This window comes from Polyodon spathula, chromosome 23, assembly GCF_017654505.1.
Source record: "Polyodon spathula isolate WHYD16114869_AA chromosome 23, ASM1765450v1, whole genome shotgun sequence".
NCBI classification, from domain to species: domain Eukaryota; kingdom Metazoa; phylum Chordata; class Actinopteri; order Acipenseriformes; family Polyodontidae; genus Polyodon; species Polyodon spathula.
The window spans coordinates 9,824,168-9,847,546 of record NC_054556.1 but is presented as its reverse complement, the minus strand read 5'-3'; the positions used below and the strand labels follow the sequence as shown (position 1 = coordinate 9,847,546).

At 36.3% G+C, this 23,379-nt stretch overlaps 2 protein-coding genes across 3 annotated transcripts; one reads left to right on the top strand and one right to left on the bottom strand.

Moving 5' to 3' along the window:
• The first annotated feature begins 335 nt into the window (after positions 1–335).
• nicn1 (nicolin 1) lies at positions 336–12,777 on the top strand. Of its 2 annotated transcripts, XM_041225620.1 has the most exons (8): positions 336–523; positions 2,517–2,654; positions 3,683–3,865; positions 4,926–5,039; positions 6,999–7,070; positions 9,297–9,401; positions 10,586–10,648; positions 12,353–12,777. In XM_041225620.1, the coding sequence occupies exons 2-7, from the start codon at positions 2,529–2,531 to the stop codon at positions 10,625–10,627; spliced, it is 642 nt and encodes a 213-aa protein (XP_041081554.1). In that variant the 5' UTR covers positions 336–523; positions 2,517–2,528; the 3' UTR covers positions 10,628–10,648; positions 12,353–12,777. The 2 variants fall into 2 exon arrangements, with proteins under 2 accessions (XP_041081554.1, XP_041081553.1); XM_041225619.1 differs by lacking the exon at positions 12,353–12,777 and having other exon boundaries at positions 10,586–11,293.
• On the bottom strand, positions 12,393–22,422 carry LOC121298486 (guanine nucleotide-binding protein G(t) subunit alpha). The gene is made up of 9 exons (XM_041225621.1): positions 22,249–22,422; positions 15,993–16,035; positions 15,272–15,413; positions 14,611–14,768; positions 14,148–14,276; positions 13,855–13,984; positions 13,501–13,654; positions 12,927–13,151; positions 12,393–12,480 (listed from the first exon to the last, which is right to left on the bottom strand). Exons 1-8 carry the CDS (start codon positions 22,352–22,354, stop codon positions 12,961–12,963), a joined length of 1,053 nt encoding a protein of 350 aa, XP_041081555.1. The 5' UTR covers positions 22,355–22,422; the 3' UTR covers positions 12,393–12,480; positions 12,927–12,960.
• Between the last annotated feature and the right edge of the window lie 957 nt (positions 22,423–23,379).

Here is a 23,379-nt window from a genome sequence, read left to right as displayed (position 1 = left end):
CTTGTGGGCATGAATTTACAAGCAAATGCCCCTGCAGAGTCTTAAATTATACCCTGTGTTACAATGTGACAGCTAAACTGCAGTTTAGGTTTACAGACCTAACGATAGTTCTGTAACCTATGCACAGCAAGTGTGTATTCAACATTATACTGTAGTGCATTGTTAAATAGGACGTCTTAAATGTCGATTGGATCATGCATTAATTGAATGTTGGATGCTTTAAAAGCAGACATGCAACGCTTGCACAAAGAACGTACTGCAGACAGGTGTCTCAAATGTGTGTCCTGTGCCTTTAAAAATGCACTGGTCGCCATGGTTGCAGACAGGAAGCTGAATATAAGAGGAGGCTCTCGCAGGATTTTCATTCAAACAGCGTTTGTTTTCTCAGTTTAAAAAAAAAAAAAAAGACGTTTTTGTGTATGAGTAATTTTTCATCGTGGATTTAGTGCGTGCATTGCACAAAAATAAAAAGCCTTATCATTTCCACTGCAAACATACATTATAAAACGAGGTCATACGGAATGTAAGTAACAATGCATGTTCACAATTGTAAATGTGCACTGTATGCACAGGGGTTATTTCTTTTTTGATAAATGAAAATTAGCTGGTTAATATTTTACATAGTGGAATGATATTAAAGTGTATTTGCTTCATGTATAATAATAATAATAATAATAATAATAATAATAATAATAATAATAATTCCATGCAGTTAGTGACAGATTTTAGGGTCGTAGGGCCTTTGGGTAGATTGGCTGCAATGACTCCTCCAAACTCTAGATGGCAGTGCAAAAAAAAAAAAAAAAAAAAAATTATGTACACCAGAAAGTAGCGGAACAACCCGGTTTCTATTAATAATCTGTTTTTAAGTGGAACATGGTTTTTAAAATACTCCGTGTGGGCATATTATTATTTATGGAAAAGATGCACTTTAAACCACTGCTTCCAGTATTCATAATACTGGTTTTAACACGTTTAAAGTAGAAAGATGTCTGTACGCACGACCTAAACATTCTGTTTTTACTGGGAAGATGGGTATTAGAAACATTTCTGTAGGAGGGAAGATGGCAAGGAAACACGGTCTAGCTATGCAGATCGCTGTCTTCTGTGTGTTTTAAAGGCAAGATGAGTATCAGAGCAGGTGCATGCATCTGATCTTGCTACAACTTACTAGTCACATTCCATCCAAATGTTTCTTTGTCGTCTTCTAATCCTTATTGAAATATGTTGATTCTAATTAATCACACTAACAATTTACGGGATTTAACACTGGCATTCATATTTTTGTTTTACACACTGACCAGTCAGTGAGCAATCAGCATTGCTCAAAGTGTTTTGATGCCATGTTCCCTCTTACATATATTTCTAATACCCAGTTGTAACAGATAGAAAGCAGTGGTCTGCATAGCAGATTTTTCTGTCCAAATGTGCATTGGGTTTAACAAGGCAGTGATAATGATGTATTCCTAACAAACTATAATTGTCACAGTTGTTAGTCGGTTTTATTTCTTTTGTTTTCTCTTTTTTGGTAACTCAATGATTAAATGCACTGCAGGCAGTAAACCAGGTTCCTAAATTATAGGTTGACTTAAGACCTGTATCTATTTGCACTATTAAAACAGATGAGATTTTGTCCAATAGGGGTGTGTAAAGTCATAAGGCTGCACAACAGTTCCCTTTTATGCATACCGAGCATCAAAAGAAACTCGTCACTATTATTTTTGATAATAAGGTATATAAATGGTGGACATTGACAAAACGTTTTTGGTTTCTTTTTAATCACTTGATCATTCATGGGTACTGGATATGGAATGATTTCAGCTTTTGAATTGCAAGCTTGAATAAAAGATAGAAAGAAAATCACAAAAAAAAAAAAACAATATGCCACGCCTGTCAAGGAAGCAGCGCCTTCATGCAATCAGCATGTTGGAGGCTGGACTAGGGCAGCATACTGTGGCTTGCTGTCTTGGGTGCTAGCAGCCAGCAGTTTCAAACCTGGTGAGACGTTATAACCAGACACACCCTGTCAATGACAGGCCACAAACTGGGAGACCAAGAGTCACAACACCTGCCCAAGATCGACAGATCATTTTGCAGCATCTTTGTGATGTCACTTGTTTATCAGCACAATAAAAAGTCACCGCACCTGATGTAAAACAGTTTGTCATTTTTTCAATCACATCTAGTGAATTTTATTCAACTATAAATGATGAGTTTCTTTTGATGCTCAAATATGTGATATATTGTACACAGTAAAAGACACAGTATACATAAAGATTATAGGTTTTAAAATCATAAAAGGACAGCATCAGAAGTAAAGAAAGAATGATATGTTCTCTTTAAATTCGAGGACATCAAAAGTTGTTTCATGAATCTTTTAAGTGGGTTAGTAGTGGGGTTCCACCATGCATGGATAAAAAGACGATCAAATTCAGTACATTTTCCTGAACCAAAGTATCTGCTGGACAGGTGCATTGATAACCTCTTTTAAAAATGTTACTCTGATTGTTTCCTAGATTCCTTTAAGTATGTGTGATAACATCGTAGCCTGCACAGTTAAGACCCCAGTGGCCCTGCAGATTGGGGATGTAAAGACAGATACAGCAAGGCCAGGTGTTTTTGTAATTGATGTTACCTTCCCACACAGTGTGAATGTAAGTGGTATCAACTATCCTGTTATTTCACCAATGGAGGAGTATCTTGAGACCAAGGCTGCCTAACTACAGTATAGACAATCAACATAAAATACATCAAAGTTCACTTGTACAACATCTTTTGTGAATATGTCAGGTCAAATACCTATATAGTTTTGAAGATCGTAAGTGAGTCAGGCTTACTGATATAATTAATGGGGCGTTATGTTATCTGAGTGTGTAATTAGAAAGTGCTCTGCTACGCAGCTGGACTGCACTTCACTAACAAAATCAGTACTGTCATCATCCAGTGATGTTAATGATTATCCTTCAGTATACAGATCAGGTAGTGCTTATCTTTCTGGATTCCATGAAATAGAACCTGTGGTCTGATATGGGAAACCTTATTTGTTGTGCCAGAGACTTGCAGTTCAAACAGAGCAGGACAACCGATTTTAAGATTTACTGAACATATTTATAAGATTAAAAAATAGGACACCTTGGTTGGCAGCAAATTCCATCTGCGACGAACTGCTTTGTAATTTAAAATACGTATTTTGTCCTTTTAGAAAGTGAAGACTATGCCATTGTTTTGTCTTGATACAGGCTGATACCTCTCCTAGGATTTGTCTACTGACTTCTGTACTTAAGTTTTAAAAAAATAAAGAAATTAAAGAAAAAAGATGCTTTTATCCAGAAAATCAAACGATTGGCCTGGGGCAAAACATTTGTTATTGTGTATCAAAACATACTAATGGTAGAATCCTCACTTTTTAATGGCCTTAAGGTAAGAATACAAGGTGAATATTACTGTAGACTGAAAGAATGACAGATAATTCATCCAGTTGCTTAGATACTGTAATGTATGAAAGCAAGGGAAATTTAACTGAATCCCCTGTTATAAACACTACATTTTTACATGTACTGTAAGACCCCCTAAATTAGGTAGCAAACCTGTTTTGCTGCACAGGTTTGATCTTGTTCAATTTGCTTTAAGAAGTGTTTTAATAAAACTTGAGTTCATAGAAAGACATGTTTTTTCTCCTTAGTTGCAAGAGATCTCGTTCAAGAATTATTATACTGCCTTTGTAATGGTGCGGCTTCAGAAAGTGGACCCAGAGTCTCCAGAAAGTGCAGCTCAGTGGGTTACCTGCCTGCGTAATCGCTGCCTCATGCCCAGCCCGCACACCGAGGAAGGCTCGCAGGACTACTTCTCTATCTACAGACAGCAGGTATGTCCAAAACACAGCAGAGCTTTCAATAAGCAACATTGTGAAGGAGTTCACAACAGTTCTGAACAGTTCTAAATGCCACATTTGCATCTTTTATTGAATCTACCCTCCTATCTGTAAAACATTCTGAAATGTCCCGTTTCTCAAAGGCATAAAAACAAAGCGTTGTCAAACATTTTGTGAATGATGTACTCTGTTGTTTCTGCATTCAGTTTAGTTGTGTTAACCTCCATTACCCCCTTCATCGATCTCTAATTTGGATAATAGAGTTTAACATATTTTCTTTAGTTGGCAATATGAATCCATGCTGTATTTTCAAGATGCTACATTTATTTCACACACACACACACACACACACACACAATCCCATTTGTTTGCATAGGTAGAAGCATTCAACCTGTGTTTAGCACATCTTTTTAGTGGTAAGAGGTGTGCCCTGTACCTGCAGGATGGCAAACATTCCGTCTGCCCATGAGGTGGCAGGGAGCTGCCTGATCCAGCTCATCCATAAAGTAAAAAAAAAAAAAAAATCTGTACTTTTCCACCCCCTGTCTTTTGATGATGTCAAGTCCTGAGGGAATAAAACCCTGATGGGAAGACAAAACATGGACTAAAAATAAGCACGATAAGTATTTTATGCAGCTTCACTGTTTTGAAAATCAGAGGCAGCCTCACTGATTTGTTTGAAGACTACCATGTGTTCGTCTCTTTTGATTTCATTTTGACCTAGGTGATGAATTGATATACACCATAAAAGCATGCATGGTTGTATTATGCATTTGCTATATATGGATATTTTTTAAGGGTAATCTTGTAAAGTGGACTGACAGTACTGTATTATACTGAGTGAAAGAACTATAGGGCCTATATGTTTTATTCATTTGTAACTTTGGGGCCATGGTTTAGGACATACTCACAGGGTCAAGGTCAAATCGCTGTGCTTCTTTCTGTGCATTTAATTTGTGTTCCCCATGAAACTATAGGCAGTGTTCTGTTTGTATTTCACTCTTCTAGTGCGATGAGGTAGCATATCAGTCCTGTATTGTGCTTTGTCTACTAGATGCTAATGGAGCCAGATAACGTGACTTCAATCCGTCTAATTCTGAGACAGCCTTCTTCAGTGTGGCTAAACTTCTTCCTGGAAGACATTAAAATTACAGAGTGTGGCACTGAGGTTGGTAATCTGGATGTTGTATTTTACAATAATAAATACAGTACTGTTGGTAAATGCATATAGTATGAAAGAAGTGTCATCAACTACACTTGAAAGTGTATCCTAGATTAAAAGAGAAAAAAAGTAGACCGCTCAGCAAACCCTGTAAATTAAGTTTAGGAAACCTGGTCTTTCATGGTGATTCATTCACTTTAGTGGACTAGAATACAACAGCAGTCTGTATAACATGTATGTACACATTAATGTTGAAAATGCCATGTAAATGACCAGATAAAGGGTTTAGCAGACAGTGGGTGTCTAACAGTAGGCTGCCTTCCAAGAGGACTGTAAAACATATAATGCCTTCCTTGGATTTTGTCATAACACCATACAGCATAAATGCCATACAGCACAGATGTAAAACAAACAGCATCTGTCTAATTAATATATATGAATGGAAACTGCTTCAGTTATACCGTGTGCATATAATATTGCCAACTTTCTATAGTAATGCCATTTGAAAATCTTCTGTGAAGAAAACTTATGACATTCCTCCCCCAACATAAAACAATTTGAATAAAGAATTCCAGATGTTAGTTTGACACAATGTATCTATTTGGTTAACCCCATGCAAATATTGATTGAAATCAATCTCAGGGTTCATACTGTTCTGTGCTGTACATTGTTGGTTTGATTTGAAGGAGTAATATAAATTAAGACTTGGTGCCATCGTTCGGGTCCGTTGCGTATCATAACCACACAGGCCTACTACAGCACATCCAGTGACCTTTATGAATATGGCTGACAGCAGTGTTGCATAAGGATGCATTATTTTATTATCTTTTATTAATCATAGTTAGACAGGAGCCGTAAGTAACTGGTCCTGATAAGCGTTTGAGTTTCACAAATTATGTTTAAAGCCAGAAAGATACCGGGGGTGGGGGGGGATCTATAAGAAAGTCATATGTTAAGCTTACACTGTCAAGCATGTAGTATAGCTGTATTTGGCAGCAGCTTAATTCTCAATTCTTAATTCTCGTAATTCATGTATTCTATGAAATTCTTTTGATGTCTGTTCATGAATGTAATCTATTTCTTTTTTTTTTCTTTTTGTTACTAAAGTACCACAGACATTTCCATTGGGAATTAACTGTTAATATGTTAGATGATTGCCTCACAGGCTCGCTCTATGCTCTCATTGTGCTTCTCTTGTATTAGAAAATACATAAAAGAAGGATTTGGACTTTACTTGGAATACTGGATATGTTCTCATTAAAAGACCCCATTCCTTTTCTTGCCTCTTTTTAGTTTATTTTAAAGTTTTTTTTTTTTTTTTTTTTTTTTTTTTTTAAATGAAAGTCCCTTGTAGGCCTACGGGATCTCATCTGATGTGTAAAATTCAAGTATTCTGGCCTTTTACTTTTGACATGCATCATAATTATCATAAAAAAAAAACAAAAAAAAACATATTATGGTGGTAAAATTTGGTCACCATTAGATTTTAAAGTTATTCAGTAACATCATTAGAATGGAATTTTGATACACTATTCAATTCAACACCAGTGCTAACTAATGGTTTTAAAATCAATGTATTATTTAGCTTTATTAAGAATGACTTCTCCCTGTTTTCTGTCTTTTTTTAGTTCTTCACTTGTTTTTTTATGTTAATTCAGGATGTGCACATGTAATACAGCACTTGAACAATTTAGTACCTGTGCTGTTGCTGAGTTTGAAATGCAACAATGTTTTTTTTCTATAATGTTGGCTTGTAAAAAAAATCTTCATATGAGAGGAACCAAAGGAAAAGGAGCACTACTGATAACATGGCTTATAAAACTAAAGGTGTGTGACATTGTTTTAGGAACTTTTATATTTAGGAAATCAGAAAGCTGGGAAAAGAAGCACACAACTTTGTAGTTTTGAGTGTTTTCTTTCCCCCCAAGTCGGCAAATGTATTTGATTTATTGTATTTTTCTTCAGAATTCAGAGAAGAATATTCCGTCTTGGTTTTCCAACTTAACACCTGAGGAACAGCCCATGAATCTACAAGCTGTAAGCATTTAAGATTTTAACATGTGCTGAGCAAATTGTGCCTTGTGACCAGTTTATATACTGGTGTTGCACTGAAACTCTTACACTTATAGAAATGTTTAAATTCGAGCTGTACAAAGCGATTATTTGGATCAGGCGCTCCACAGCTGAACGTCATTGGTGTTGATTGGGCTAATTTACCATTTCAACTGAAACAGCTGAAGAAAGAGCTGCATGGATTTGTGTGGATTGCTGTTCTGTGCTCAGAAAAGCAGCAATCATCAGAAATTCATGCAGCTGCTTCTTCACTTGTTTCATTTTGAATAGTAAATTAGCCCTTTCAACATCAACAATCTTTACCTGATTGTCAGCACGTGATTTCTGCGGAGAGCTCGGTTCGAACAGTCAAATAATTGATTTGTGCAGCAGTAGTTTAAACTGTACAGTTAGGTTTAGAGTGGATATCCGTCCAAGCAGTGTATACTTTTACCAGATTCCACTTCTCAGTAGAGGAGTTATCTGTGACCAAACAGGTAACTGAACTCTTAGTCACTGGTTAAGCTATAGGTGTTAAGCTATAGAGTGGAAATTGAAAATGTGCATATTCCCAGTTAAAAGCAATTGTTTTATTAAGTGGTTAACAAAAAATATCTTGAACACTAAGACAAGGGTGAGGCTTTCGTTAATGAGGAAAGAAACTGAAGATCCACATAGGTTAACACTACTTTAAGAAGAATTTTAGAAAATGTTTGCTCATACATATATTGTCCCTGGAAAGTTGCATACATTGCCAATACTTTTATGAACTATTGCTATAATATGCACCTTTTTATTGGTTAAATGTAGGGGTGAAAAGTCTAAATTTAGAGGAGCTCAGAGCTAAATTGGGCCATTACCTGAGTACTGTGTTGCTCTGACTGTTCACCACGTGAAAGTCTTAATTAAGTCATAATTAACTTTAAATTGGGATTTTGTGTTCAGCCTTGGCTCTTGGGTACTAAAAACAAATTGATTCAAACCAAAGTGCCAAAAAAGGTGTGTAGTCAAGCACTTGAAATGTAATACTTTTGTATAGTGTGGCTGTGTCTTCCATATTTAATGCTCGCCAGTTTATTTATTATTATTATTATTACTGTCAAAAAATACATTTGCTCGTTCATGAGAATTTTCTAAAACTTTAATAGCAATTATAGGATTCTACTTACTGGACATTCTTGAAACTATATATAATTAAACCCACCACCAGAGCCGGTCTGCAGTTTATGTCTTTTCCCCAAATTTTTGTAATTCTGTTTGTCATTTATAATTATAACATGTTGCATGGATTGTGATGCTGTACAAGGTAAAATTATGAGTGCAATCCAACATCAAAGCAGATGTGGTCAAATTAGTTTTTGTTCCCTCTCAATGTAACTTTTATGAAGTTATGCACTTGCTCTGAAAAGAAGACTCGAGTTGATCACTTTCACTCCAGTACAGCCTCTTTCAGGCAATGTTAATTTGGAAAAAGCAATTTCCTCCCATCTACTCGGCTTCTGTGTCAGTTAAATCTATTTAAACACCATTACTTTTACATCGCATTTGGCTTACATTTATTCCAAGATTTTTTCTTCATTAGCTTCAAGTTTGACCTTATCTGTAAAAAAGCAACTTGGTCGGTATAAAATATCACGTATTTCATTTAGTCTTTCAGTCATCCCATCCTGCTGACTGTTAAAGTTAAAAGTTTTAAAGGAAGTTCAGCTGGTACACCAGAGTGTAACAATAAACCTGACCCCCTCCAACCCTCTGCCATCCCTCAACTCTTCGATTTGTATTTACAGTTCTTACAACATCTTGCTGTGTATGTATTGGAGTAGCTTGCAAATTGATATAAAGAAAACATGATGTTGAAATGCCCTCTGCTGTTTGCAAATGTATCACAATACCTATGTACATATTTGACCTCATTTTTGTGGACTGCTATCAACACGTTGTTAAATTAAATGCAATATAGTCATATACTGTAGGTATATCAAATCAGGAGATAAGGGCAGTCAGTAACAACATTGAGTAGTATATATGCACTCCGGTTCCCTTTAAGTAGTAGACCTAGTTCTTTAATGGAGGGAGAATGTGTATTTTGATTAAGAAGTCCAACTTGATTTAATGATGTGTTTGCCAAAAGGAGCCTATATATTCTATAGTTCTGATAATTCAGAGGAATTAAGCATGTTGTTTTATCTTATTTGCATGCTGTGGTTTTAGGGACTTCCTGACCCAGAGAAAGTTTCATCCAGCATCCAGCAGATGTGGGCCTTAACAGAAGTGATGCAGACCAATCAGACAAGCGCACGCGTTGGCCGATTTGATGTGAGTGTCAGGCTAATGGCCACCCCGTTTTTATATATATATATATATATTATATATATACAGTGTGTGTGTGTGTGTGTGTGTGTGTGTGTGTGTGTGTGTATATTGCATGATGATAATATAAATATAAGTTTATATAAAATGTTAATTAGAATTAATATAGATTTAAAGATATAAGTAAAAGTGATGTCACATATAGAACACCATTACATCATGTACGAATAAATCATGGATTTGAATATAAACAATAACAAGTAGTTGTCATGCCTTCAAACACCTATAAATACCTCCAATGTTTTGATTCAAACACAGGCTCCCTTGAGAAAGATATGTACAACATATCGAAACATTGGGCAGCTGGCTCTTTGAGCTAAATATATATATATATATATATATATATATATATATATATATATATATATATATATATATATATATATATATATATATATATATATATATATATATATATATATATATATATATATATATATATATATATATATATATATATATATATATATATATACACAATTATAATTTGTATTCCATTGTCCCCTTACAGTACCTTTTTTTATGATATTTGAAATAATTCTGAATAGTTCATATTTCAAAAACTGAAATGTGCTTTTTAATTTATTTTTGAATTTTTGGATAAGAGTTAAAATGTGCTTTCACCTGAGTTCAGGAGCTGCTCCTCGAGCCAGTGCCATCTAGTTGTACAGCCCATCAATATAGCTGTGGCACTAAATGGTGCTGGCACTTACTGACAAATTTGTCTCTGGCAAGCACTTGGAATGATTGCAAACATTATGACATTGAAGAACACTAAAAGCAAATAAGAATGTCATTTTTAAGTTATTTACTCTTTAAAGTAGAATCCTTACTACTTTGTGGAAGCCATAGCCACCAATGTATGTCAATCTGTTTTATTGTGTACCATTGTGTACAAAATTACGAAGTCTCCTACAGCAGTAGGAGAGTATAGTACACTCTGCACATGTAGAAACAGAAATAAGAAAGCAACAACCAGTGCAAGAATATTTTTGAGAAAAGAAAAATATCAGGGGAAGCTGTCCTAAGAAAATTCTGTGAGACATGCTTGTAAAGTATGTATTCTGACATTTTATTGTTAAAGTGGAAACCCTGTTTCTGACTTTAAGTCTTTTTTTCTTTTCTTTGAGGTGGATGGCTGCTATGATATCAACTTGCTCTCCTACACGTAACATGGGCTTGTCCAACTGAATGTGAGTGCGATCGTCAAAATGTAGAACGGCTCCTGTGAACAAGAACCAAGCCCCTGATCATGAGAAGTCTTGCGCAATTAGTGTTCGCTCTACAAATAACATACAGTATTTAAAGATGCACTATTTATTGGCAGTTGCATTGCATTACTTGTTTCCCCTTTCAAATGACTGAAAATAAGTAATTCAATGTTGTAGCAAATATTGAAGGGAGTGGCACTGGAATTTTACTTCTGTGACTCAAACTGGATGAAATGGTGTGCAGGGTCAGTGAACCTGAGCGAGCATTTAGACCATACGCTTGCTTATATTTTGTCCCCTTCTGGTCACAAATCTCTACAGTGACCCCTGGTATTATCTGGGTTCATGTGCCGTCTTCCCTTCTATTACACAATCAGCAAATATGCATTGTACTGTACGTATTTTCTGTGCAGCACCATATACAATAGACGTGAAATGAGTGTAGAAAATACAGTGATATTATATACATTTTTTCAACACGGGTCATTATGATGCTGCTTTTACTTTATATAAATACTGTACTGTGTGTCCCTACATATAGCTGCATGGCATCTAAAACTGCACAATGACTAATGCAAATGTTAGAAGTATCAAATATGTTTGACATCAAATACATCTGTAAAAGCATATATGAAGAAATATAGTTGTGTTTTGTTCCATATTTTGTAAACGCACAAACCTCTCACATTTGAGCAAGTATTTTCTTTTAATTACCAATTCATTTGAGAGAAAAAAAAAAATGTAAGCAGTGTTTATTTTAGCAAAAGTCTTTTTATTGGTTACAATGAGCATTTCTAATAAGACAGGCTATCTTCTAAAGTGCCAAAGTGGTTGAGGAATAATAACAAGGTAAGTCTGAGATAATGGGAGGGTAGAGTTCTGTTATCAAAACAGGTTTTATTTGATTTTTTTTTTTCTTATTCAGATTTCTGTTTGGTGCCAAGTACAGGTTACCATCATATCAGATTTACGAAATAAAGCCTATGTGGCAGTAATAGCTGAACGTGAACAGGACCAAACAGTAATAATAAAGAAGCATGTCTTAAATAAAATATATTTTGTCTTAATCTGTCAAACAAAAGACATGGATCAAATAGGGAGTTTTTATTTGGTTTTAAAGAATAGATTGACGTCATTTCAATATACGTAGTTCCACACTATTTAAAACTGTCATCATAACTGTGGAATGAGTTTTGACTGGTAAAGCTGTAACCCACCTTAAATACAGTATATAACTTATATGCGTTTAACTGGTTTTCAGCCAGTTTAACTGCACAGTATATACATTGTATTCATTTACCTCTACTACAGCTCCAATGTGTATTTTCAAAACTACATTTGCTCCATAATATCATGCAGTATCATTTGTACACATTTTATATTTTGTTATATCGTATCTAGTTTAAAACAAGTTCTAACACAGGTAGAACTGAACAGTTTTAAAGGAAATGGCTACCAGTTTCACATTTAAACTAAATTTAACACCCATATACGTTTAAATGTAGCACAGTCTGCTGCAGTGTTAAACTTATTGAATGCTCAGTTTAAACCATTCCTTCAAAAAAATTTAAATAAATTACAGTTTTACCTATGTGGAGATTTCTCTGCAGTGTAAATTCATTAGTCAGACTAATGAGAAATGTATCTTTTCCAGAATTCCAAACTAAAATATATTTTCATTTTCAGCCAGGTGCCTGTGTATCCAATCGGGATTCATCATTATAGCTGTAGGTCCTTCTGCTTTGGGTTCTCTTAAAACCTGAGGCTGCTTGGAACTTATTTCATGCAGCGGATGGGGAAGAGGCATTGCATACCTGTGAACATAGAAATTAAAATATTAATTAGCAATGGGTGGACTAGAAGTAAAAAGTATCGGAATTAAAGGCTGTTTGCTGACGCATTTGGTAATAAATCCTCCTGGAACATCCGTGCTTTGAATAGGAATTGTTATACAGAACAAAACAATATAATTAAGGTTTATGTACAGAATATTGTAGATGCTTCTGAAAGTATCAATGTTCCTGGAACATTTGGCATCGACAATGTTTGAATAAGAGTCAAAATTACCAGGAGGTATAAATGTTTTGTTTTATGCCCTTAATGTTATAACATACCTGTAATGTTATAACAAACTCATAAATATAGATGTATTTGTATGTTAAAAATAAACTATTCTGAATATTACAGTAACAGCTTTGGAATTAATAGCAATGGGTTTTCTTTATTATTAAAGCAGAGTAAGTTGCAGTAGCATTTTTACCGTTCAAGTTGTGGTTCTTGGCTGGCTCAGAGCTTTAGAATAGACCACAGTCTTTCAGATTTTCTTTGATGATAATGTCGGTGACGGCGTCAAACACAAACTTGACGTTCTCCGTGTCTGTGGCGCAGGTCATGTGGGAATAGATTTCTTTGACGTCTCGCCGCAGGTTAAGCTCCAAGAACTGCAACTTGATATAATTACCAGCATCTTCATAGGTGTTTGGGCCTAGCAAAGACACATAGTTTAGAGAAGGTGGCTAGACCTTTTGCCCAAACCTGAAGGCCATACCGCCTCAATGTCTTTCAACTCTAATTACTAAACTATACTGTCTCTCAGCTATCCTTCTCTAACCACTATACCCCACTGCCACCTAGTCTCCCAACCCTAACCACTAGGGCACCCTGCCACCTAATGCTTTGGCTCTAAGCTTCAGGCTGCAGTGCCTTCCAGTCTCTCTGCTCTTGCCACTAAACAACACCTTCCCAATTCCATAATTCATTCTTGTATCAATAGATTTCTATTCTACAGAAAGTGAACTGTGACTTGATGTTTCTTTAAAGATTAATTTACTAACCATCATAATCAGGGAAGCACATGCTAAGGTGAGCCTTCTTGATCTTCTCTGTGAAGACATCTTTCTTGTTGAGGAAAAGCACGATGGAGGTGGTAGCAAAGTAGCGATGGTTGCAAATACTGTTGAACAGGTGAAGACTCTCATGCATACGGTTCTAGTGGGGAAGAAGGGGGCATTTTACAGTATTAGTGGCGTTAACCTATGAGGCATGTTGTTGTAAATTAATATTTTTCTTCAGAACAACACACAAGACCGGATCATGTAACTTAATGGATGTTGACTAAAGTTCATTAAGTCAAGGACAACAATCATTATGACTGCGGACTGCCTCTACTGAATTCTCCTCAACCTCACCACTTCATCATCCTCCACCAGCACCATGTCATAAGCACTGAGGGCAGCAATGAAAATGATACAGGTGACCCCCTCAAAGCAATGGATCCACTTCTTTCTTTCGGAACGCTGACCACCCACATCGAACATCCTGCAGGATAGGGGCATATTGAAGACGCAAAACCACTGGTGTGTGTTAAAAAACTGAAACTTGTGTTATTGATTAGAACTGTCCAAAGACTTTGGATTGCTGCAGTTCTATTGTGGTTGTATTTTGTATGTGTCTTTTTATAGGAATAGGATTCCAGGCTAACCTGAAGTTTAGGTCTTTTAGGCCGAACTGGGTCTCGATGATACCAGTGGTCTTTACTCTTGATCTCAGGACGTCCTGCTCAGTGGGGAGGTAGCCAGGGGCGATCAGCCTGTCCAGCTCATTCAGGTAACTCGAAGAGAAAGAGGGAGAACAAATATGTGTTGAGGGAAAGTTCATGTAGGCAGATCTAACCAAATATATATTGTTTTGTCCAACCCCTGCTTCTAACTATTTGGGATGGTATGTATGTTTATGGTACTTTTATCTGTAATGTATTCACACTTTGTCTTTGCAGACGAGGTTAAGTTATAAATTTGGATTTCATTTCTACTCGTTAACGTAAGTTACACTTTTTTTTTAAATAAGCAAATTAATCCTTATTTACAGTATGTTTATGCTATTCATAGTGGTCATTATTTAGTTTTTGAAATACAGTTTTGTTTTGGCGGGTAGGGGGTACATACTATCCAGCAGAGTCATTGAGCTGGTATTCGGAAGCTCTCTCGAAACAGGCCTGGATGCCCGAGTCCTTCCATAGGCGGGAGATTATGTCAGACATCTCCTTAGGCATGGTTCCTTCATCGATGGTATCTGCCAAGTGCAGCAGCTTACGAGCATCGTCCTGCAGAGACACAGGCAGACACCATGAAAACATGGAAATGCACTGGATTAAACTGCATTCAAAGAAAATGAATTGTGCTGAAGTGAATTCTGCCCTGCAAATATATTCATTTTGTTTTCATATAAAGGTAGTTTTACACTAAACTGTGTGCTGCCCTTCAAAGAGTGTCCTAACTTAAACACTTTGATCATGTCTCGCTAAACCCTTCTTTGTTCCAGACTAAAAAGATTCCTTAAACTATCTTCAAAACTCCTAGCTTCTATCCCTGAAATTGGTATAGTTGTTCTTTGTTGGATCTCTCCCAAGCTTCCATGTCGTCTTTTTAATGCCCGGACCAAAACAGATAGGTGTATTCTAAGTGCAGGCTCAGCAGTGCATCGCAGCTAAACGCCTCTTCATAACCTTGACTGATTTGTCCTAGGCTGGACTACATGTTGTGTAGGATCGTTTTTTGGGTGGAAGGAATGCTCTTAAACACTCTCCCGCTTGTGTGAGCCTCATACCTGCCTGGCAGGGTCTCCATACCCAATGCTGAAGGTAGTCATGGCTTTCACAATAGCCATCATAGACTGCAAGGTGTTGCTGTAGATAATGACGATAAACTCCAAGCATTCTTCCTTTGAATAACCATCTTGATGTATAATTCTGTCAGGGAACAAGGAGGAGTTAGCATGATCATTTGAGAATAGATTGAATACAATTGTACTAATGAAGAAAAAAGTAATATGTAGGTTGATTGCTGTTAATTATGTTGTGGTTTCTGCATTACTGTAGGTGAACTGTGCCATATGTTCCATATAAAATGAGGATCCTGATCGATTTCCATGGCTGTTTGCTTGTATTGTTGCAGTGACCTAAGCACTATGTAGTGTAGGTTGGAGGTGGGTGCGTGTGACAGTGCTGCCTAACGAATGTACCCTGAATTGTTATTCGATGCAAGGGCAGAACAGAACTTGAAGTTCATTGCACAGGCTGGCAGTCGAGGCATTGTGGTGTTTAAAAAAAAAAAAAAAAAAAAAAAAAAACTGGAGTCATATGGTCAGTGTACTGTAGATAAGTTCCGCACATGAACAGCTTCATGTTGTAAAGTATTAGTGAATTTGTAAGTTTACCATATGGATTTGCAGGTATTTACATTACAAATGTGCAGCTGAAGTTCGTTTGTGTCTGTTTTATGCATTTCATACAGTTGCAAAAAAAAAAAAAAAAAAAAAATCCACTCACTTCATCTGCTTGACAATGGTGCTTTTCCCAGATTCACCAGCACCTGCAGAGGAGAAGCAATGAGAAAGTATGAGGGGTGGTGGTGATACTTCTGTTCCCTCTGAAGACATGTTAAACTGGTGCTGTATGCTGCAATACTGGTAATACATTAACCTACCATAAGATGGGGCTGCAAATTCGTTTGTTTCATCTTGGCATTTTGCAGGACTACAGTGTGTTTTTATCCTTTACAATGTCTTTTCATTGAATTGCCTCGCAGTTTTTTTCTTGCTTTTTGGTTTGTTTGTTTATTTTGTATATGCAGACCAATCCAGATAGAAGAAGCCTAAAGTGGAAGACAAGCCATCTATCTTTAACTTGTCTTGGAAGATAATCTCCTACTAGAGATAGTCCTACAGACTGAAAAGGATTGATTTAAAAGGGACAGCGTAATGGTGAGTATGTCTTTATATTAACCTGGGTAGAAGGAGGTAGTAGATTATCTCTTGCATGAGAAATGTGTATACAGTAAAATGAATATACAAGATACATATAATGTGTGTGTGTGTATTTTAAGTGAGTGTGTCTTTATGACATAGTATTATACACAAATATATTCAATTACAAATAAATACTTTTATTCATTGCAGAACACATCCTACTTTTATTTGGAAGGCCGATCATAATTGAACTGCAAGATCATAATTTTTTTCACAACCACATTATATCACTAGATTACTGAAACAAGATAAGGCAGCTTGGCATGAGTGATGCTGAGCCAATCCCTAATGACTTTCTTCTCACAGTCCATCTCTGTCGGGACTTGAACAATGGGCTGATTTTGTTTGAATCCAGTGCGGCACATTACAACATGGCACATTCCCTGACCCTGCAAATTTCTCACAAAGTCCTTTGTGCAGGATCCCTTTATTGTGGGGAGCACCCATCTCTTATTTGTGAAGCAGGTTTTGGTCTCCTTTTCTTTCTAATTAGCAGACTTTTCATCAGATAAAGATAAGAGAAATGTCACTTGTGGGAAGGTTGTATTAAATGTTATTTTAACCATAAAATGTTTACTTAAATATATATACATATGTGTTGCTTCCCCAATAATTTTTTATAACCTCCTTCTGCTGCAAGTAGTGGCTGACGCATGCACATTTTGATAGGGGTGATTTGTTGAACTTACAACATCCAAACTCTGACAATTATAGAGTGGAGGGTGGCCACAAGGAGACATTCCCACATCTGTCTGCATATCTCAATGAAAATCATTGCCTTTTCTTTTACTTGAATATTTTGTTGATTGCAATGAAAAAGAAAACACCCACTCTGTTTCCAGTTGTCTCCAAAAGAATATCAGATAAACTGGGAGCAGAATTTCAGTCGTGGGACAAACCAGACCGGCACAATGGGTTCTGTGATCCTCATCCCAGCCTCAATGGCACCCTCTGTAACAATGGCATTCCCCATCTGCTCTACTTGATATTTAGGTCTCTGCGCATCAACACGCACACATGAACAACACTCATATTTAGGCCTTTAGACATTACAGGGTCTAACTGCTGATCTGTCCTTCTCCGTAAGAAACACAACTATGTTCTATTAAAGCCACAACACAATAATACAAAAAAAGTCATTTGGCCGGTTGCATACTTCACAATAGTTTCCCCGAAGCATTTATGGTTCTACCATCCTTAAATATGTGCTGTCATGCTTTCCTACACTGTGATATGCTTCTACTATGGTCTACTGTTGTACATTTTAGCTTTTTTTCAGAGGTTCCAGTTGTTGGGGAATCCGTACTAACCTGAAATATAGGTTATTAAAGCCGATGAAGGTGACTGAAAATAGAATGTTGAAGCTGTCACTAACATCTGCGGCTATTAGACACTTCAGGTTGACTAATTGGAATGTAAGACTTACAGTTCAGTTTAATATAAGTAACATTTTCTTATCCTTCAATATCACCAACTGTTCTTAGACAGTATGAAAGCCATGCATGTACATTAAAATACCATTAGTTTAGTGTTTACATTAAAAGGTCAAAGGTAATTTGTTTTCTTTTTTCTGTTTCAGACAATTGAAGTGTTTTATTTTTCTTATTTTTACTGGTGTCCAGACTCCAACTCTGTTGAAGCACATACCGTGTGTCTGCCAACAGCACTGTAAAGTCATGTGTCCAAAAAGTCCATTACCCCCAAGATTTATTCACCACAGTTGATTTTTATTTTTATTTGCAGGCTGGAATAAGCTGCCACAGATGCATTTCAGCTCGTCACTCCATGTTCTGGAAGATGGCGCACCGAACATTATTATCTGGCATGAAAATGATGGCACTCATTGTCTAAATAGTTAAATATTTGTACGAAATACAATTGTCATCCTTTTTCCACACTTTTCAGTTGTTTGTTTATCAGTGCACTGTAGAAAAACACATGGGGGTCACATGACTTTCTGGACATCCTCTACGATGCAGGTATTTTGAGGGTTTCTTTTTCATTTACATTTTCTTATTGTTGCATTTTGATATGTTTGTGATCAAAAGAAATGAAAACATCAATGAATCAAGTATGGCAAAAGTACAGAGACTCTGGAAAGCCCAAGGCTAACTGACTATCAATGTCCTAATCCATTTAAATTAGGACTTGGATCAGATAACATCATTGTGATCTCTTCATCATATTTGTTGCTCACACAGTATTAATCTGCAGTGGATACTGCGAGTCACTAAATTAGTGTTGGCTTTTCACCTAGTCAGTCATTTTTTAACTATTCTGTTTCATGAATGTGTCATACCTCATTGTGCCATTGTAATAACTTTCATATATTTGTATTCCTGATGTGCCACCAAGGGGTCCGGTTTCTCTCACATACTCAAACTAAGAGACCCAGATTTGGATCATGGAGGGCCCCCAGTTTTAAGGGCCATGACTTTAGAAAATAAATAACAAAATAAATATTATTAATCAATCACAAACAGGATTGAATCTACAGCCTTCGAAGCCATAAGCAATTCTGTTAAGCACTAAGCTGTTTACCTACCTAATTAAGTGAGTATTAGCTACAACAACACATAACTAATTGGTTTGGCTGTTTGGTTTAGGTTGTAGTAAAAGCTAATGCCCCTTACTATTATATTGTAATTGTAATTGTACACTTTTATCTTGGGAATTACTGGGGATATAAATAGTGCCATTAAAATAACTGTGCATATAATAATTTCCACGTCCAGTTCCTAGTGGATAATGGCAGCCATTCAGTTGTCTAAGTCAGGGTTTGACTCCTGAAAGTTGTATTTATTACACCAACTGACTACCTGATAATTTTGTTTTGTAGCAGCTATTACACAAGTCCTGTTATCTGGATAGGGATTGTTTTGATTTTACCTTGGGGAGAAGCCCAGGGTAGTATTGTTGAAATACATAGTATAGTATTGCAGACAGAACTGGTTTTTAAAACTATACATGTCATCAGTCAAAAAGGCAATATACTGTATATTTTTAATAGTCAAACAGGAATGACTGTATTAAACATAGGCTCAGTATATTACCACATTGTGTAAAATACTCACATCAATCTGTGGGTATAGAGTAAAACATTTTAATACTATTCCCATTTTCTTTGGGATGTTCAAATATGTTTTTTGCTGCTCAGCATGTTTGTAAGGTATTTGTTAGAATGCTGTCAAAACTGACAGCCACACCCAACTGGTTATATCAGCTCATTCCTGGACTTGTTTCAGGTACAATGGGTTGGTTTCTCACTGGCTCCGAGACATTAAAATCAGAACAGTGGAGATGCAATGACAAGTGGGATTGGGTACCCCAGTGAGGTAACCATGGCAACCAAAGCGCTATTGCAGGTGATAATAGGAGAAGCATAATGTGTCTCGTGAAGCCATTGATTTACTCTTACTATAATTATTTACTAAGTGCTTCTAAAAACCTGTAAGTGATTAATGGAGGAATGAATCAAAATGCTAAGTCTCTGTAGAGCCATCAAATCTGGGCTCTTTTTTCGTTTTTCTCTCACACAAAATTAATACTTTAATTGTAACCTGCCTGCCACACCACTTACATCATATAAACCTTTTGAACTTCTTCATGAAAATATTGAACTCAGAAAAATGCCTCTCAAAGAATTGTGTCCACATTTGGTTGTATTGCCAGTACACCATCCCCCAGGTGTGTGGTTTTAATAGATAATGTTTGATTATATGAATATTTTTCTTAAGGACAAGGCCAAAAATTGTAGTATCTTGTTCATTTTCTTTCACTGCATTGACTTGCGGAAGTATATCGCTGTTTTAAACTACTGTATTTGATGGTTAAAGTGTACATATGGAGATAATCTGTGCAGTGAAAATGTCGGCTGTTGTGGCTGCACAGTATCTAATTCTGAGCATGTGGTGCCAATAATAGCATTTCACCACAGTGTCACTGTGTGCAAAGTACAGTAAAATCTAATTGAATGTACCAGTTAGAGTGCTTAAATATATGGAAACCATATCATTGTTTCAGTTTATTATTTTAATCTTGTGTGACGTTTCATAGTTTATATGCCTATAAAACTTCAATAGCCACGCATCTTGCTAACTCATCTTTAGCTTTAAAAAATGTGGAAGCTTCTTTTGTATTCCCTTAGAGAGGGGGGGTATTTTAAAATGGCGACACAAATAAAATTAATGTTCAACATCTTATTTTTGGGGGGGGGGGGGGGTTGGGTTATAGATGTAAATTTTCAAATGTTTCCATTGTAAACTTTCTCTTACAGTAAGCTGTGGATTCATATTGTATTGTATGTTCTTGCATACAGTATGCAAATATATATATATATATATCTAATATATCTATAGGATATATATATATATATATAATATATATATATATATACGTCTGTGTTGGTTACTTTCAGTATAATCCTTTCAGTTATAACTCTTAAAAAAAAAAAAAAGACAGCTTTCCGGTATTAAGAAAGCTTTGAGCCTTGTTCTGAAGTTCTCTGTTTTTACTGACACAATGCCATTATCCACCCTGTCTGTATTCTGTTAATGTGTCTCTTATAAGCCCTGTTTGCTTTGCCTTGGACTAGCTCTAAATCCTTTTAAAACTCCCCCTGATCCAATCGCCCCATCTAAATCCCAGTCTTCTACAGTCAGCAGTAGAAAAACCATAATGGCTTCAGTTAAAGCAATATGTATCTTATTTAGATTTAAAAATATAGTGTTTAGAAGTTCTGGATAAGGTAAGTGTTTTACAGATACCAAGCAAGCTGCAGCCTCATTTATAAACAATTTGTGCAGAGTTGTTAACTATGTGAAGGTTGAAAGGGAGAAAGTAACTTGTATTTATATTAGCTACATTGCTTAGCAGAAACATACATGGTAAAGAAAAAAAAAAACTGCCTTGCAAACCAGTCACACTGCATAAAACTAGCTAGCATGAGGGTACTAGCAGGATAAATGCTCTAGTAATAAACAGGCTAAAAACATTCTATAGTTATGTTGTAGTAAGTAATATTTCAGTCTAATCTCCTACTGAAGATTAAATCAATTAAGTGCTAAAACATTCATTCAGGCTCAGGCTTGATACAAAATAAGCAAACTGACCTAAATAAACAAAATCTCAACCTGTCTTAGCATTCCTCTTATAAACTATACTGTTGTTTATTTGAATTGGCGTAACTCTCCTAGTACAGAACCTTCAATGTATATGGGGCAGCATGCAGAGCTCAGTATGGTACTGAGATAGGGCACCATACTTGCAGATTGTCATTTTGTCCGGTACTAAATGCTTCAAAAACATCCACATTTCCAATAGCATCTTTTCTGTAGCAAATAATTTTTTAATCCTATCACTAGGGCAATGAATAGCTGTTTTACAATCTGGTAAATTTAAGGGTAGGGTTAAACGCTTTGGGGTAAAAGAATAATAATAATTAAGATGAGGTTTATGTGTAGATGCTCCTGGAAAAGTTGATGTTGCTGCTGCATTTGGATCTGGAGGAAGGGATAACGTACTGACCAATCACCCCATCGCAAACTCTTACAAAAATATCAAAGCAGAATTAGTCATTGAGTGTCATAGCTCTTCAGATGAAAATAGAGCATCAATAAAAGCTAAGAGACTAGTCCTGTTTCTAAAGCACTGGAGAATGAGACGGGCATCAAATGTTGCTTTAGCCCATAAAAAAAAAATAGTCCTTCAGAAGATAGAGGAGATGGAAACCCTTAAATGTATAAACAGACCCTGTATCAATAAAAGGCATTATTTACCAAGCAGCAACAGCTTGACAGTCCTGGCATCTGCATCAGCATCTTCTTTAAGCTTTTTCTCCAGCTCTCTGGAATGCTTCTCCTCGCTGCTAGCCCCAGCTCCCATCCTGGCAAAATATGGTTTATTTCCCCCAAAAAACTAAAATCTTAAACTGTTAAGCCTGCAGCTGAAAGGCCTGGTTTAAAAAAAAAAAAAAAAAAAAAATGAAGCTTGGAAGAGTCCTTTTACAGTCACTTGCTTGCACATCTGAGGGCTTCACTGGCCTCAGTTGGGCTACGAGGACATTGACTGCTACTCACCTACCTGCAAATGCCAGCTTCTTTACTTCTTAGTAGGATTTCGGGTGCCCATGGAGTCACCTGACCCTCGCCAGCCAGTGGAGAATAAAGACAGGGCATTAAGTGATGGAGTGGGACAGGTGTGTTAAACAGAGATTTAGGCTGACTTTGCTGTGCTCAGCTGAAGGTGCAGAATACAGTCCTGCTAATTCAGCTAAACTTCTTATCTTTCCTTATACATGCATAGCTCTCACACACATAAAAGCACTCCACGCACAAATGAAAGGCTTTTATTGGTTCATCTGCTCTGTAGTTCCGGGCTGGTGGGGGGTCAGATGATGGGTGGTATATTACAAGATATTTTCATTGGATGAGAACTTGGAGAGAATTTGGTTAAAAGATTGGTTAAAGGTATTGGCCGTGAGGTATTCAAGCCGTCAACTTTCCTTGCAGAACAACATTCTAACCACAGCTATTGAAACCCCTGAACTCTATAATCTGCAAATAAATCTCAAAGGTTGTTAGGTATGCATTTCCCTTTTACTTTTATTTTGTCATTAATGAAATCGGGTCTTTGCAATTTCCCTTAAATCATCTAAGTTGCCCTCTATTTATCCTTTTTGTCCCAGAAACAGTTGGTTTGGAAAAAAAAAAAGTCTAGCCTTAATTCTGTGCACAATGATGTACATATAGACACAGTGTGGTTAAATTATACACCTCCATCCCCACCAAGCATTTCAAGAAGTAATCTTATTATGTTCTTGTGCAAACTCATGCACTCTCTTTGCCTTTATTTTGTGTTGTAGACATGTAACCTGCCGTGTGTTATGTTGTTTTTTTTTTTTTTTTTTT